The sequence below is a fragment of the Xiphias gladius genome, chromosome 10, assembly GCF_016859285.1.
Source record: "Xiphias gladius isolate SHS-SW01 ecotype Sanya breed wild chromosome 10, ASM1685928v1, whole genome shotgun sequence".
Classification (NCBI taxonomy): Eukaryota; Metazoa; Chordata; class Actinopteri; order Istiophoriformes; family Xiphiidae; genus Xiphias; species Xiphias gladius.
The window spans coordinates 17959417-17975494 of NC_053409.1; the positions used below are offsets into that span (position 1 = coordinate 17959417).

General features: G+C 38.9%; 1 protein-coding gene across 2 annotated transcripts in view; it reads right to left on the reverse strand.

Moving 5' to 3' along the window:
• uggt1 (UDP-glucose glycoprotein glucosyltransferase 1) overlaps positions 1–15407 on the reverse strand; it is a 40147-nt gene extending 24740 nt beyond the window's left edge. For both annotated transcript variants that reach the window (XM_040137275.1, XM_040137274.1), the window contains exons 1-11: positions 15326–15407; positions 11701–11839; positions 11226–11305; positions 10751–10881; positions 10522–10634; positions 10254–10428; positions 8001–8097; positions 7803–7881; positions 7430–7530; positions 2440–2539; positions 2284–2344 (exon numbers count right to left, since the gene is read on the reverse strand). In XM_040137275.1, coding sequence (XP_039993209.1) covers positions 2284–2344; positions 2440–2539; positions 7430–7530; positions 7803–7881; positions 8001–8097; positions 10254–10428; positions 10522–10634; positions 10751–10881; positions 11226–11305; positions 11701–11839; positions 15326–15356 — 1107 coding nt within the window. In that variant the 5' untranslated portion in view covers positions 15357–15407. The remainder of the gene's footprint in view (positions 1–2283; positions 2345–2439; positions 2540–7429; positions 7531–7802; positions 7882–8000; positions 8098–10253; positions 10429–10521; positions 10635–10750; positions 10882–11225; positions 11306–11700; positions 11840–15325) is intronic.
• Between the last annotated feature and the right edge of the window lie 671 nt (positions 15408–16078).

The following is a 16078-nucleotide window of genomic DNA, read 5'->3' on the forward strand; positions in this document are numbered from 1 at the left end:
TCTGGCGCAGTCAAATCTCATTACAGAAAGACAAAGAAATCAGATTAATCATACTCTAGACACTGCAATTACAACAAGACATGAGTAACACAAATATTGTTCATCCCGCTTAAACAGCGTGTGTGTGCATGTGCGAGAGAGAGAGAGAGAGAGAGAGAGAGAGACAGACAGAGAGAGAGAAATGTCTGTGTGCATGTGCTTGTGTCCAAACTACTTCAATCAATAATCCTTTTCTCGCCGCAGGACTCAGTGCGCCTGCCGAATGACTCACCGATTCAGTAATTAGGACGTTTGCTGCTCACCCCCACCACCCACCCAAACTCCTGTCTGCACACTAAGATAATGTGAGCACAGCTTGAGGAAGAGTTGGGGGGGGGGGGAGAAAAACATTTGACAAGAAAAAAGGGTGATTACCTATTCCATTAACTGAGCAAAGCCAAACATATTGTCAGGAACTCAATGCTTTTCAAGTCAGATGTTGTTTACAATTTATCACATAATAAAAGGTGAGAGGAACAAAACAAAAACAAGAAGGGCAGTTCTCATTTTGAGATATTTCCCTATAGACAAAGGCTAAGAGGCTGAGGGACAGTGGTTCTGGCTGTATGCAATATTGCTATCTGTTTTTCTTTATTCTTCTCCTTTATTGGATTAGATTGGTAAACAGCCAAACCTAAATTATCCCTGACCTCTCAACAACACAGTCAGCAGGAAGGTAAGAATGCTGGCATGCCGGAGAACGAAAAGACTGCGGAATGAAAGAGGATGAAGAAGTCAAGCAGCTGTGATGAGGGGAAAATGTGTGCATTTGAGACCATTATGAAAATGTATGTATATAGTATGGTTTCCTAAACAAAAAACATGACATAAAAACTCTTTCTAGTAGAACAATTTTTTTTGGAAACGATCCCTAAAATTTGCAGCAGAGCATGATATTTCACATCTGTCGACAAAACCAAACCAAAACAAAAGACAGTAACGGTGATTTAAGGGATTTACGATACTAACGTCCCCAGCTTGAGTCTAGCTGGGGACCTTTGTTGCATGTCAGCCCGGCTCTCCCTCCCTCTACCCTGATTTTCTTTCCCCTCTCTGTCCTTATCTAATCAAGTGAAGTCAATTTTATTTATAAAGCACCAAATCCTAAAAGAAGTTATCTCAGGACATTTCATATAGAACAAGTTTAGACAGTACTCTTTATAATAATATTTACAGAGACCAGACATTACCCCATGAGCAAGCACTTGGCGACAGTGGCGAGGAAAAAACTCCCTTTTAACAGGTAGAAACCTCAAATGCTCAAAAAATACTTCACAGTAAGAGAAAACATAATGGTATAATCCCGATAGTAAACCTCACTGGAACTTAAATTCTACATAGAAAAATAAAACAGAAAAAAAAAAAACAGCAATAATGTACTGAACAGGAAGCACAAAAAATGGTCAAATGTACATGAAAAAAAGCAGCCTATAAGACAAGTATGTATTCCAGTTTCTTTCTGCCTACCTTCCAGCATGTCCTACCACGACTCTGTGATGACACCTTAAAGGATATGGCTGCCAATATTCTATATTCTATATATTTCTCAACAAATCCCATTAAAAGCCCAAAACCAATAATGTAATGATCCTACTAATAAGTATTGACTGCGTAGTCACAGTCTGAACTAGTTTACAGTGTTCCTCTGTGCCATAGAGCTTCATTGTTGTAAAAAAATACATAAATAAATACTAACAATAAATTAAAACTCATAAATGATCCACACCATTTTACGAGGTGTCAAGTAACTTCATTACCACGAACATTGGCCCCGTAGTTTATTTTGAGTAAATACAACATACACAATGCAACTGCTGCAAATACTTACTAGACCACTAGTAAGTATTAATTCATGGCTTAAAATAGTCCCCTACAAATGCACTATTTCCCCCAGTTTAAGCAACCCTTGCTAAAAACTACAGAGCCCAGCTACTTCAGGAAATTACTAAGCCTTTTTTTTTTGTTAATTAAACAATATATCTGTGACCCGTTATTAAAGATTTACATCTCTAGTAGGAATAAATGGGTTTGGGGCTGAGTTCCACTGACAGAGTAGTGGAGTTGGAAAGTATTAAGAGACAGACTAACACAATGTTGGTTTGGTTCTTTTCACTGAATCTGTTGACAGTAAGGAAAAACACAGAATAAGGTCAGCCTCATTGTGTTAGAAAAAAAGAGTGAAATAGGGGTTTAGGGGATTGATAGATGAAAATTTAAGTGATGAATGGACGAACAGACATGTACCTTCTGATTCTCGGCGATCTCTTTACGGATCTCAGAGTTGACCACTGTTTTAGTGATGGACCTGTGAGAGGAAAAGGGCAGACGGATCTGTAAAACTGCCTCTGTGTCAACCCAAAACTTCTTATATGAGCTACTTTGTGCTTGTTTCTCCTTTACCTGGCTTTGGTGGGGAAGTTCTGACTGAGGTCTTTCATAACATTGAGGGCCTCAACAGCGGGAGCAGCAAGAATGCGAGCTGCTGTTTGGAAACTCAGATCTATAAAAGAAATAGTGGGAGGATGGGGACGTAGGCAAAGAGGACAAAAATGAGAAAGAGATGAGTGGACAAAAGCAGAGAGGAGAGGAGGAAACACACAAGAGAGTAGAGAGAAAGAGAACACAGAAAGAGAGAATGTTTCAACAAAATAAAAGCAGTATTAGTATTTGTCAGTCTGTACTGTGAATAAACTCACAATGAATACTTGCTGAAAGGATCAAGTTTCTGACGTTAAAAAAAAAAAAAAAAAAAGAACATTGGGTGCTTGAACAGCCAAATGTTACTTCAAATTATCATCATGAACTCACCAACTTTCTTTTGACAAAACTAAGAGTCTAAGACAAAACTAAGAGCCATGCTAGCAGCTATGTGAGGCTGTACTTATGCAAAGTGGTGTTCTGAGCATAATGCATCAGCATGCTAACATTTATCACAGGGACAATGTTAACATGCTGATTTTTAGCAGATTAAATGTTTATCATGTTCACCATCTTGGTTTAGAGTTTGTTAACATGCTAACATTTGCCAGCTGGCACTAACCACAAAGTACAGCCGACGGGAACGTCATTACTTTTTGGGCATAAACTTAAGTATCGGACAAATTATAACTTTGACCTGATGAGCGCTAGATGAAAAGTCGGGGGATCATCAAAGTGATTACAATTCATCTTGTGGGGGACATGAATGTCTGTACCAGATTTCAGGGCAAGCAATCCAATGTTATTGAGACAGTTCACTTAAAAAATAAAATAAAATAAAAAATGACATGTGAACCTGTTGGTGGCACTAGAGGAAAAGCCAGGGGATCACTAAAGTCATTAGTATATGTCCTCTGGGAACAATGGATATCTGTACAGAATTTCATGGCAATCCATTTGATGAGAAATTTCATTCTGGACCAAAGTGGTGGGTCTACCCAGTGACAGCCAGACACTGCCCTCCCTAGAGCCATGTTGCAAGTCATCAGTTAAGCCAATTAACATATTAATTAGGAAAAAATTTCATGTTAACATGCTTGTCTTCTTCGGAGGCACTAATTAAAACTATCTTGAAGCTTTAAAGCATTTAAGTCTGAATTAAGAATATAGACTTGAATATTATTACATATGTATAAAGTATGTGATAACATTGTATATAAGATATTGTACAAGTGTGTAAGTATATAGAGCTTTTCCTTTCAAGGAAGGGGAGTTTGTAGTGAGGATTATTTCAATGCACTGAGCATCTCTGTAATGGCGTTGTAGCCTGTATGATTACTAGTCCCTGGAGGTCTCCCTCTCTTTATAAACAGGCTGAGCTAATGAGCCCCAGCGGGGTAGAAGATAAAGACAGACGCCCACATGACAGTCTGACAGTCGAGCTCAGCCAAATCTCTCATCCCCTCACATCCTTCATTCACCAAATATCAAAGCAGCCTCATGCTCGCATCCTGACCACACCTAGTGAAAGAAATAAAGCTATAAAAACTAGCTTGAGGTATGTTTGAAGAACGAAAAATGGACAGAATTCAAAAGCACATACATTTAAGTGATTCATCAGATGACATAACCCTAATCAATTGTGCTTTTATGTAGCAGCCGAGAATGCTCTCATATCTTCAAGATATTACGACTCAGACGTATCCAGAGCACACTGATCGATCACAGGCATTGATTACAGAACTAGTGGTATAATTTTTCTGCTGAAAGTTTAATTCACTGATGGAATGATCTCACTGTTAAAGCAACAGAAGCCAATATCAATTTCCTTTTATTTATTTTTTGATCAATGGATAGGTAAAATACATCAAATGAATGAAACAACTGAATCAACATCAATGTGGATGCAAAGACTCCCGCTGGAATTAGTTAATTTTCAAAGCTTTCAGTGTATCAAGTGTGATTCAGGGTGTGATCACAAGACAATATTTTAATCCCAGTTTCACAAAAGGAAAAACAAAGCTAAACGCATACAGTAAAGACCTGAAGTGTAGTTTTAGGGTGCTTTCACACATGTAGTTCGGTTTATTTGGTCAAGACCGAAGAACAAAATAATAGATTTTCAACATGGCGCGTGTTCACACTAACTTTTAACAAACAAACCAAGAGCTGTAAAGCTGAAGTTATACGGACTGAAAACCGATGTTTTGACAGTTTTGGTGACTGTCATCTTGCATCATAAGTGCTACAGTACATGGACCCGTGTGGGAAAAATCGAATTCTGGTGACTGACAGAACATCAGCAGCAGCATTTTACTGCACTTTATGTGTTTATTTATTTTCTCTGCTGGCTACAAAGTTCTCACAGAGAAATAATTTGTTGAGAAAATTAATATTCGAGACTGCAACTGGAACTCATAAATAGTGATGAACAGGCAGAATCAGGACAAAAAAAGGCATCATGTATCATAAAATATTACTGAGGGGATAGTTACTGTGCAGTCATATTTCCCTCCTTTTTAATCGAGGAACTGCCAAAATAAACGGAGTAAGACAGAAGCATAATACAGTTCTGTTTTTCGATCTGGAATAAATATGCATTCTGCTTATAAAGATTGCTGGTAAGATTTCTTTCTTAACCGTTCACAATCAGCAGATTAATTAAAATAATGCTAAGGTCACATATCTGCTATCACAAAATATTGTGGTTGGTCTGCTTGGAAGTGGACCAAGACCCATCTTTTCAAGCAGTCTTGGTCCGGTTGTTTGGTCCACACGAGAGTTCAATTGACAGCTTTCACAACAGCCTTAGTAAAAAGAAAAGCGCACCAGAGAACAGAACTAAACATTTTAGGTAAATTTAAGATGAATTTTGCCTTTATGCCTAGGTGAAGGAAATGTTTTGTTTTTTTTTTCTTTTCTTTTCATTGGTTAGTTTGCTGGTGAGTTAAGCAAGTTATCTCTTAAGGTATCTTAAAATTTGCCGTGAGAACACATTTCTATGAAATTGTATGGACAGAAAGGTCTTTGGGTCAAGAAACAATTGATTACATTTTGACAGGGATGAGAACCTGGGGTTTTTTGCCATTATATAATTATCTTTTGTCAGCTGTAGCTATGAAACTAATGGACAGAGTGCTCGGTCTGAGTCCTGAGGGTACATTTACAGGATCATAAAATTGATTCCCTTAAAATTTAAGTGCCAGAAATAATGCCTGTAGGTGTTAACAGTAAGCTGACGAAGTGTTTAGCTTTGGTGCATGCTCCGAGGGCCTCACAGTTTATTTTTGTTAGCCTGTATGATCTTTGCTCTGTCAGTTTTACATATTTGTTTTACTATGCTGTCAACAGCCAATTAAAGGTAGAGTAAGCAATTATTATCTATAACACTTGTTAAATTCAGCGAATATCTCCTCATGGTCTGCTAGCTGTCCCTTCTGAGTGTGTGCTGAAGAAAAATCTTGTGTACCTACACAGCCCCGGCTCTGTAAATGGGATATAAAGAAAAGTGGCTTGGACCGACAATTCCACCCAATCAGCACCTGAGGTTGATTGTGCTCGTGCAAGGGGGGGAAACAAAAGGGGCAGTGGGAGCGAGAGAGATGGTAATTCTGGCGCATGCTAACTTGCTGCACAACAGAAAAGGAGTGATGGACGATTAACAGCCTAAGAGGAGAAGGCCCAGGAACAAAATCTGAAAAAGAAGGGCTATTGTCAGGTGAGGGGGAAGACCCCCATTAACATCAGTGAGGCTTTCCAATGGTGGAGTTTGCACAGTTGGACTGGGAAAGAAATTCAGCCCTGGATTTATCCGCTGGGACCGAACCACACCCCAAATGACAGGCACGCAGAGGGCCATTATAGAGATTCACAGCGCCGGTAAGAAATTTCAAAATTTAATGGCTTTTCCTGCCCACCAATGTGGAAGCCCACTTGAAGGCCTCCACATCGGCGGTCTGTAGTCCCAATGGCCTGTCCAGCTATGGTGGAGAGACCTCCCGGAGGTGAAAGGCACGAAGACGGATAGGGTGGTTGTTTCTGCTTGACAGGTGTGTTTTGCCGAGTTTCACAGAGCCAATAGGTCAGTATTGTTTTGTCCCATTTGCTGATGTTTGTGATAGCTAATCCCAAATGGTTAGTTAGCAAGCAGGTACTGGTGTCAAATTTGCGTGTCCAGTAGCGTTAAAGTACTTGCCCACGGACCTTCGGGCCTACTCTCTAGTGTGCCACAGTATGGTGTTCGTGTGATGTTAGCTATAGTAGCGGAAGAGTTGTGAGAATCGCTGCCTGCAGCTGGTGTGCTGGTAACAGTCTCGTCCTCTCTGCATGTTAGCTTCGCAGCAGCAACAGTAGCAGCAATTTGCTCATTGTTTGCTCTGTATCATGGTACTTGTCCATAAAAATATGTGAAGGGTTTTATAGACACAAAGACCTAAAAATAGAAGTTTGCTAGCACAGTAGGATTATTTGGATTGAAGCATAATTTGAAATGCTAAACCAGGTAACGTTACCTTCCTTATTAGCTACAAACCTTCTGTCACTGTAGTTTTATACAGACAGTCTGAACAAATAACTCTCTCTAGTTTTTACTCCATTGTGTTTTGGATGATGTGTTTGTGTGCATGTCTTTTGTTTGATGACGATTTATATCAGAAAGAGTATCCACTTCCAGGCCGCATAAGACAATGGATTCTGCCATTGTGTCGTTGTGCTCGACCATAAATTTTAGGAGTGGCGCTTTTGAAGGGGCACCAAGGGGAGGGGTGTATTTGTTTTGCTGTTTTAGTTCAAATATCAACAGTCTTTCTCCAGAATCCAGTAATTTCTAACAGATGTAATACCGACATGCATAAACAGACGTTTCCTGTGTGGACTGTTGGTATTGACGAATCCAATCATGTAACAGGAAACAGAAGAACAGAAAATGTACTGACGGTAGAAAAAGGAGAATGAAATCTGGAAGAAGACTCACCTTGCATTTGCCAGACTTTCAGAGGTGCCATTTCATTGGTGCTTTCAACTAAATGTTTCCTCAACTCTTTTAGCTGTTCTTTTAGCTCCGGGTAGAGCATCCTGTTAACAAAAAGACAGAGAGAGAGCGTTTAAGTGCTTCTGCTAAATGCTTAAACAGCAAATTACTAATTAAGAGAGTGGACGGATTCAAAGACAGATTAGTTAATTTTCAGGTTAGTTTATCAGAGATAAAAGGTTGTAGTCAGTAGTTTGAGAGAAGAAACTAGAGAGGAAAAAAGAAGAGAAAATCTTGGCTTGTGTGAGCGTGGTGCAGTTCCTGGAGCTTATCCAAGCTCTGAATTTTTATCATGGCCTGACAATGAGCCACTCACTTGAGTTTGCCAAAAAGGAATCCCTGGACCTCGTCCACCGGATCATTCTCTCCGATCACTGTGGCGTTCACCTCCGCCCCTGACACCACAATCAAATAACTCGTTATTCACATCAGGACTCCTCTGCGATTACACAGTCATGGAGATGTGTGTATCAACAGTGTGTATTCTTGTGAGTGTGTGTGTGTGCGTGCCCACCTTGGACTTGTGTGTCGTCCTTTGCCTTGTACTCCTGGCTTTTGATGGCCAGCTCCACTCCGTACCCGGACAGATACACTTTCTTTCCACTTGGATTCTGGAGGCAAATTGGAAACATTGTAAAAAGAGGAGAGGAGAGTAAAAGTCACCCTTAGCCCTAACATGAGTGTGTCTTACTCCTTGATGCACATGGACACGCCACTTGAGGATGTATTCCGCGAGGTCTTAAATGCATGTGCAAATGCTCTCATAAGGAACTGACAGTGGTTAAGTAAGTTAGGCATCGATCAAGCTGTCTAGTTTTTTTTTCACTGCAGCGGCACTGATAGCAAATTTAACAATGTTTCCAATCTATATTCAATAAGTAAGAAGAAGAAAAAAATGTTTGCCCAAGTGGCATTTATTGTTGTTAACTTTTGTGTATTCGTTTTCATCTCTGTTGCAAAAAAAATGAATCTCATTTACAACAGTAAAAGCGACAAACGCATGAACGTGCCAACTACTAAGAAAGCTTTCAAGTGCAGACAACCAGCTGTTGCTTGCTAAGTGTTGAAGACATTAACTGTCCCCTGACTGGCCCCTCAGCTTTGAAGTAAAACAAAAAAGTGTTAAATGTTACAACCTCTCCAGTGCCCAAGACTTCATGCTTAACAGACAGATGGTGGGAATGATTCGGGATAATTGGAGGGAAAAAATGATAAATTGGAGAAGCATATCTCAGGCGTAAATGAGGAGCCCAATTAAACTGCAGAGTTTTTTTTTTCTTTTTTAAAGATACCGTAAGAATAGTTGAAAAGACAAGTGCTTTTAAACCATCATCTTACCTCATGTTCACACAGAAGTAAATACAGTGAATTCAAATCTGTGTGCTGCCCAGTACAACTACATTCATCTATTGTGGACAACCGTGTATCTCTACTGGAAGAAAGAGGGTTTGAGTGCCTTACTCAAGGCCACTATGACACTAGTTGTAGAGGGAAGGGAAAGTATCTGTTCGATTTTCATGACTTGACCTTAAAAAAAAAAAAACATTGGGATTTCACCCGACAACCCTTTACTTACAAGGATAACACGTTTCCTAATATGGAAAACATTTGATTTACTGATAATGTAACCTAAAGATGACTTAATGTCACACTATAATCCACAATAACTAGAATGAAAATTTTAAGCTCCCTTTATATGCACCTTTTACTTTCTTTGGCCTTTTAAGCACAATGCCCAGATAAATAATAAAGAAGCAAATAAATCATAACCAGACTGCATTAGCTCCTCACGTTTGGCTCCACCAACTAGACAAGTTGCAGTTTACATCCATGTCCTCCAGACTCATAAAGTATATGTAATAAAGACTCTGAAGGAATTTAATAAGAGGTATTTGACTTTGTTAGGCTTTGTTGTTCTTGAAAAAAAATTTGTAGCCGTGACAGTAGACAATGCTTCAAATGTGGATATTGCTGCAAAGAAGCTATGAACTCTAAAACGTGATTGTTTCACACACATCTTCAAACCGGCAGCATTGAAGATCTGTACAATCACCACAGTTTCAAGGTGGGCACCCAAGATTAGTGTCACCAATTCAGTATCCGACCAAATGTGTAATATGGTCACAATCTCTCCATCTGTTCCTGGGTCATGGTGTTGAATCATGGCCAGAAAAGTGTTTTTGCAGAACATTCTAATGTCACAGTGAAGTCGCATTTGACATTTTGCATATGAATGTCATCACTTCATCATTTTATTCTATTAGACATTTGTGTGAAATTTTTGTCACAAATCATCAATATATTTCATTTACGAAGACAGAACCAGTTAATTCTTGCTTAAAATCTTTTAAAATGATTAATCGATTATCAAAATCTTTGGCAATTAATTTTTTGTCATCGTTTCAACTCTAATCTCAGTTTATCTAGTATAATCTTATCATTTACATTGGACCAAAACAACGCCATGCTGCATACACACAGGGACAATGCATAGACAGTGTATATCAATGTATGTATTCAATGAGCAAACGCTGATGAAGAAAGTGACATGCAGATGAAAGCTTTGGCAAAAGCTAGTAAGTGGACATAAGTATAATGTATTTATGTCACATACTGTATACGGTCTATATTGTTGTCTGTATAATAAGATGTTGTCAGCTGTGAAATTCTTTAGTCTTTATCCAAGTGTGTCACTATGTACTGTTAACTGTTCTTGAATTCATCATTCATACGGCATCTTGTTCGCGGGACTGTGTGTAACACCTACAGCCAGGTAATGGCGGAGCACGTAAGTCACCAGCCCTTCGGTGACTTTGGATGATATGACTTGGTGAAGCCTTTGGAAATCCGGTTTTCCAAACTCAGCATAGAGGATGACAACAGGAGCATCAGGGTTTGATCCTGGGTATTTGTGGTCACCTTTGAACAGGTACGGCTTCGGCCTGAAAGACAGAGAGTGAGGTCAGTCATAAGATCAGTCATTATTTTACTCATTTTAAAATGCTCAGGTCTGAATTGAAAGTGTCTTTAAGTACCTCTCAGCTGCAGTTTTCAGCAGTGCTGCTAAGCTTTCGGCATCACAAGTCTTCTCTCCATGGACGCTGAAAAAAGCTGAGCAGCCAGACGGAGGTGGCTCATTGGACGCTATCTAAAAATAGGACAGTGGGATCATTCAAAACATTCAAACAGGTTTACAGGAATATGATCCCGTTTTCATGCATGTACAAGCCCTCAAAAAACAAATTTTACTCATCCTGCTGGTACCTGTTGGAAGGAGTGTACAGTTGCAGAGTAGGCTCTCAGGGAGAGGGCAAACTTCAGCATTTTCAGCTGGACGGAGCTAAGCAAGGCACTGGCTTTCTTCAATATCAGGTCATAGTAGGCCTGATCTGTGTCTGTGTGAGGACAACAGGCGCACACAGAAGTCATGTGTAAACACTGTGTTATTCGACAAGTTTTCTCTAGCTCTATTCAACTGTTTCAACACTACTTCTTTAACTTAATCACAGGAATTAAGCTTCAACTGTTTAAACACGAGCAGAGACATAAATGAGCAGAACAAAAATGTAGTTTGCAGCTCTACTCTATCATGTTATTGCTTGCATAAGTGTTTGGCCAAAACCACTGACACTGCAATTGCTGCCAAGAGACTTGCATACACATCATAAATTCAGCTGCTCACAGCACAAAGACTAAAAGTGAAAACTGGTCTAGATTGGCTGAGGCGGCTTTACTTTACCATCATGCTCTCCTTCTATGTTTTGATTGGCTTCAACAAATTCCCAGAACTTCTCCTGGCTCTCCTCTGCCAGGAACTCGCTGAGGAAGAAGAAGATGTAGGTGGCAGTCTCATAAAATGTGCATGTAAATACGACACACTTCGTATACACTGTATTTAAGGTGTTAAAAGCTACATTTGGAGTAATAGTGAATTTGAAAAAAAAGAAGGAATTGCTATAGAAAGGTTTTCATTTTGCTCCCTAAAGTCAGAACACAGGGTCAGTCAGGGTACAGTCAACAATACAGCATCCGGCATCTTGCTCAAGGACACATCAGCGAGACACAAGTTTAAACTCACTTAGACGATAGTCTCACTAATGACCCCACCAGCCCTCAGGACAGTGATTTATCTATTATCTGCTTCAAAAATTGAATGTCAGATTTAATGCGGCCAAATGGCTGTTGCTTTACTGTTGAGCGGTGCAGTGCCGTACCTGGCCTCCAGCAGCAGAGGCGTATCAGCCCATTTGGTTGTGAGGGTGGTGGTGACAGCTTTGGAGTCTGCACCCCCAGACACTGCAGAGAGCAGCGACAGCAGCAGGACCCACAGAAGCCACATCCTTAAGCCCACACCTGGGAAAACAGTGGTGGGAGGGAGAGGCAAATGAGATGAAGAAACAGCTCAGCCCTGTTTATATAATGGCACCAAAAGCATCTTGGGTGACACATGGAAATCTAAAATAGAGATTTGATTGTACCCAAAGTACAATGAAGGAACTGAGTCAGTCCACATGTGAAAGTTGCCACTTATGTAGTGTTATGTGAGCACAGATTCTTGACAATATTGAAAGGTAAACAATTCAACTTTTAGCAGAAACAAATCGTTATGATTTGATCGTATCATGCTATCATTCTGCACATTTCTGACAAGTGCTCATTTAAAATTAACAAAATTAGTTACTTAAGTTTTTGTTTTCTACAAATGAAGTGTGTGCAGTCATTAATACACCACGATGGGACAAATTTAACTGCTTCAAATATCGGTGAGATTATTTTATGTGCAATCTTGTTTACATTTGCCATATTGTGATATACATTGATATCAGGAAATAACCTTATTAACATTGTGCTACTGAATTCAGCCGTACTTCCACCAAACATGACAAACTTGCCAAACACAGTAGGATACTGTTAATTTGCTAAACAACTCAAACACGGTTTTGAAGCCTTTTGCCAAGACACGGTTCCAAATTGTCTTCTCTTGGTGTAGGTCTGAATATGCATGTTTGTATTTTTAGCAGTGGTAAGAGTTTCCGCAGATAGAACAAATGTAAGCATGGGGCGACATCTGATCATCGTGACCACTGGAGACACCGCTGACATGCTTTATGATGCAGGGTACGAAGTCCAATCCATCTCAGCTGGATTTAGACAAGACTGGTTTGCCAACCGGGCAAAGCAGGTAATTGTCCCGCAGAGCCTCTGTTCATTGGGTGTCAGTTGGTTTTTCTGCTTTGATCAATTGCAAATTTCTTTATGCTTTACTTTTTGGGTCTATAATTTCCTGATAATTTCCAATGCAGTTTCCTGTAAAGAACAATGTAACGTGATACTAATTAGAGGAAAAAAAGAGAGAGTTCTGAGACAACTTTTTGAGTTTGGTTAGATATGTTGAGTTTATAGGCAGTCACATAAATGACTGCTTTTAAACCCAAGTAAATATTCATTAATTATTCCTTTATTATTGGAAACTCTATTCTTCTTATATAGCCCTGTGCAAAAGTTTTAGGCACAAAAGATAAAGCCAGGATGCTTTCAAAAATAATGCCATGAAGAGTTTTTATTTTATCGATTAACTTCATACAAAGTGCAGTACACAGAAAAAAGCTAAAATCAGTATTTGTTGTTATCACCCTTTTTTCCTTTACAACAGCAGCAGTTCTCCACCAGTTCAACTGCTCACAGTTTTTCACGGTACTTGGCAGGTAGAACTTGGATCAGTGCTCCTGAGGATTTAGACTGTCTCACTGTCTTCTGTCTCTACATGTAATCCCCAACTGACTCCATGATGATGGATTCAGGGCTCTGAGGGGGCCCGACCATCTGCTGCAGGACCCCTTGTTCTTCTTGTCGCTGAAGATAGCTTTTTACTGATTCTGGCTGTATGTTTGGGCTCGTTGTTATGCTGCAGAATGGATTTGGGACCGATCAGATGCCTCCCTGATGATATCATGTGAAGGATAACAATCAGAACATCTAAAGCACCTAAAACTTTTGCACAGTACCTTATGTTGAAGTGAATGTTTGCCTATAGACATTTTGTTTTACACTTTTGCATGCTCAGCTTTGGTTAATACCAAATTACAGAGTGCTTTAAAGGAATGTTTCTGCGATAGTAACTAATATATATCAATTCATTTTAAGAAATTATAGGAAAGTATGGGACCTGTGAAATAAACTGCAAATTTACAACACCTAAGTATGATATCAATGAATGTGTGTCCTGCATTATTCAATGATGTTGTGTCTCTGTCTTGTAGAGGGGTGCTTTTTGAATTTAGTTTTGAGACTAGAGCTACAATGAACCATTTTGTTTTTGATTAGTCTGACTATTATTTTTCAAATTGATTAATCAAGTTGGTTTTTTAAACCCCAATTTCCAATAGCCCAAAGTAACATAGTCAAACATCCAACCTGCATTTCAACCAACAGTCCAAAACCCAAAGGTATTTATTTTACAAATGGTATAAAATGCAGAAAATTAGAAAATCTTGGCAACAGATTAACAGAACACATGCATTTTGGCATTTTTTTAAAAAAAAAAGAAAGAAAAAGAATCACCTAAACGATTATTCAATTATCAAAATAGTTGCTGATTAATTTTCTGTCTAAAATCTAATCGATTAAATGTTTCAGCTCAGCTTAAGACCTTCATTGTTTTAGTTTATATTGTGCTCATATGGTGCATATTTCTATATGAAGTAGTTCTTAATAAAATTACAACAAAATAACTGATGCACAGTGAACCTGGGGCCATGTACACCCAGTTGTCAGTTTATTAGGAACACTTGACTAAAACTAATACACCAGTCCTGCAATAAACCCTCTCTTCATGAAGGTTATAATGTTCATTTTTTTTAATTGAAACTGTGTTAAAGAGGTACTGATACAACTGTTTGATCCCTTTTGGAGGCCGCAGTTTGTGCTGCTGTTGAACTGTATTGTGTTATACACAGGTGTATCTGCTGTTTATCCTACGCACATTGATTTGAATGGGTGGACAAGATAATAGGAACACCTGTCCACATAACGCAATGCAGTTCAGCAGCATCACAGACGACTTCCTCAAAAATCATCACACAGTGAACAAAAACTGAACATTGTAACCTTCATGAAGGGAGGATTTATTGTAGGTCGGTTGTATTAGACCGCATTAGTGTAGGTGATAGAAACTTCAAGCTATATACAAAGAGGTCGAAAAGTGGAGGGGCTCAAGAGAATTTTCCTAACAAACCCCCTTACAAATGATCATAAATCTAGACAAAATCTGTATCGTGATATATGCTATAAAGTACGAGCGAGGACAGAGAGACCAAAATGATGAAGAGGAAGAAGCCCTAGAAACGACATCACAGTCTTACTGGTGGTTTCCCGTATTTCACAACAGCAATATGATGTTTTAAACGTGCGTAAACAAACAGCTCAATGATCTCTGTCCAATGGGAAACTTCAGCGTGTCTCATCAGTCGGACATCCGGACTGTTTCACTGACAATCCTCAGAGCTCTAACCATGAGCTAAAGGCTAATTTGATCACATGGTAAGATTTTAGTAGTCTAAGCAGCTCCAATGCCCGTCATATGCACACACACACAGAGCTCGTTAACAGTTTGTAGACGCAAGGCTGCTAAAAATTAAAATTGACGTTAGCTAGAATAGCCGCAGCTAACTAGCTAGCTTACTCGTCCTGCACAAACGGAAAACTGTCCGATTTTACTTGTCCCGGTTTACTCGCAGCCAGCTAATGTCGCAATCTCTAAAAAAAAAAAGCTATAACAACTAACATTAAGTACAATCGTTTGTGATTTCATCCCATAGGAAATGAATGATTTATTCTCACCGAAGCCGGCTCTGTAGCTTCCTGCATTCATGTTCCGCTGGGAGTGGGTTGGTCCTGTCAGGCGGATGAGGCAACCACAAATGTCGCCTGTTCGAAATGAAAGAAACTCTCCGACCATTAAAACTATAAAATGAAACGTGACTCTAACACAGACCAGCAATTTTCACTTAGAAATAATAAAAAACTGAAATGTGGGGAAACTGATCTTATTCTAGCAATGAACTTTACTGCCTAACCACTGCCTCCCAAACTAAAAAACATAATTAAATGTAATATTTTTTTTACTGAATAAAAATGTTCACATTTATTTATTTATTTATTTATTCATTCATTTATATTTACTAATATTAGCACAGATTATTTAAAGCAAAAGAACAGACTTGCTGCCAATATTTTGCTTGTATTCTGCTGTTCTTAAAATAACACAGATTTAACACAAAAATATTAACTTTAAAAAGTGGTTGAACTGTGTAATAAACTCAGTAAAACAAATGCAAATCATAAAACTATGATATCACAGCCAGAAAACATTATACCTTTACTGTGCAAAAAAATATACTATATGTGTGCAAACAGCAAGAAACAGGCCGTCCATGTCATTCCCCATGCCACTTACAAGTAGTAAAGCACAAAGCCAGTTATTGTACAGGATAGTTATTCGTGTAACATAAAATGTATGTTTAGCAGCGCTTATTTATATCAGTTAGATGAAATTTTAAAAAAACCCAAACATAATTTACATTGTGCTATTCC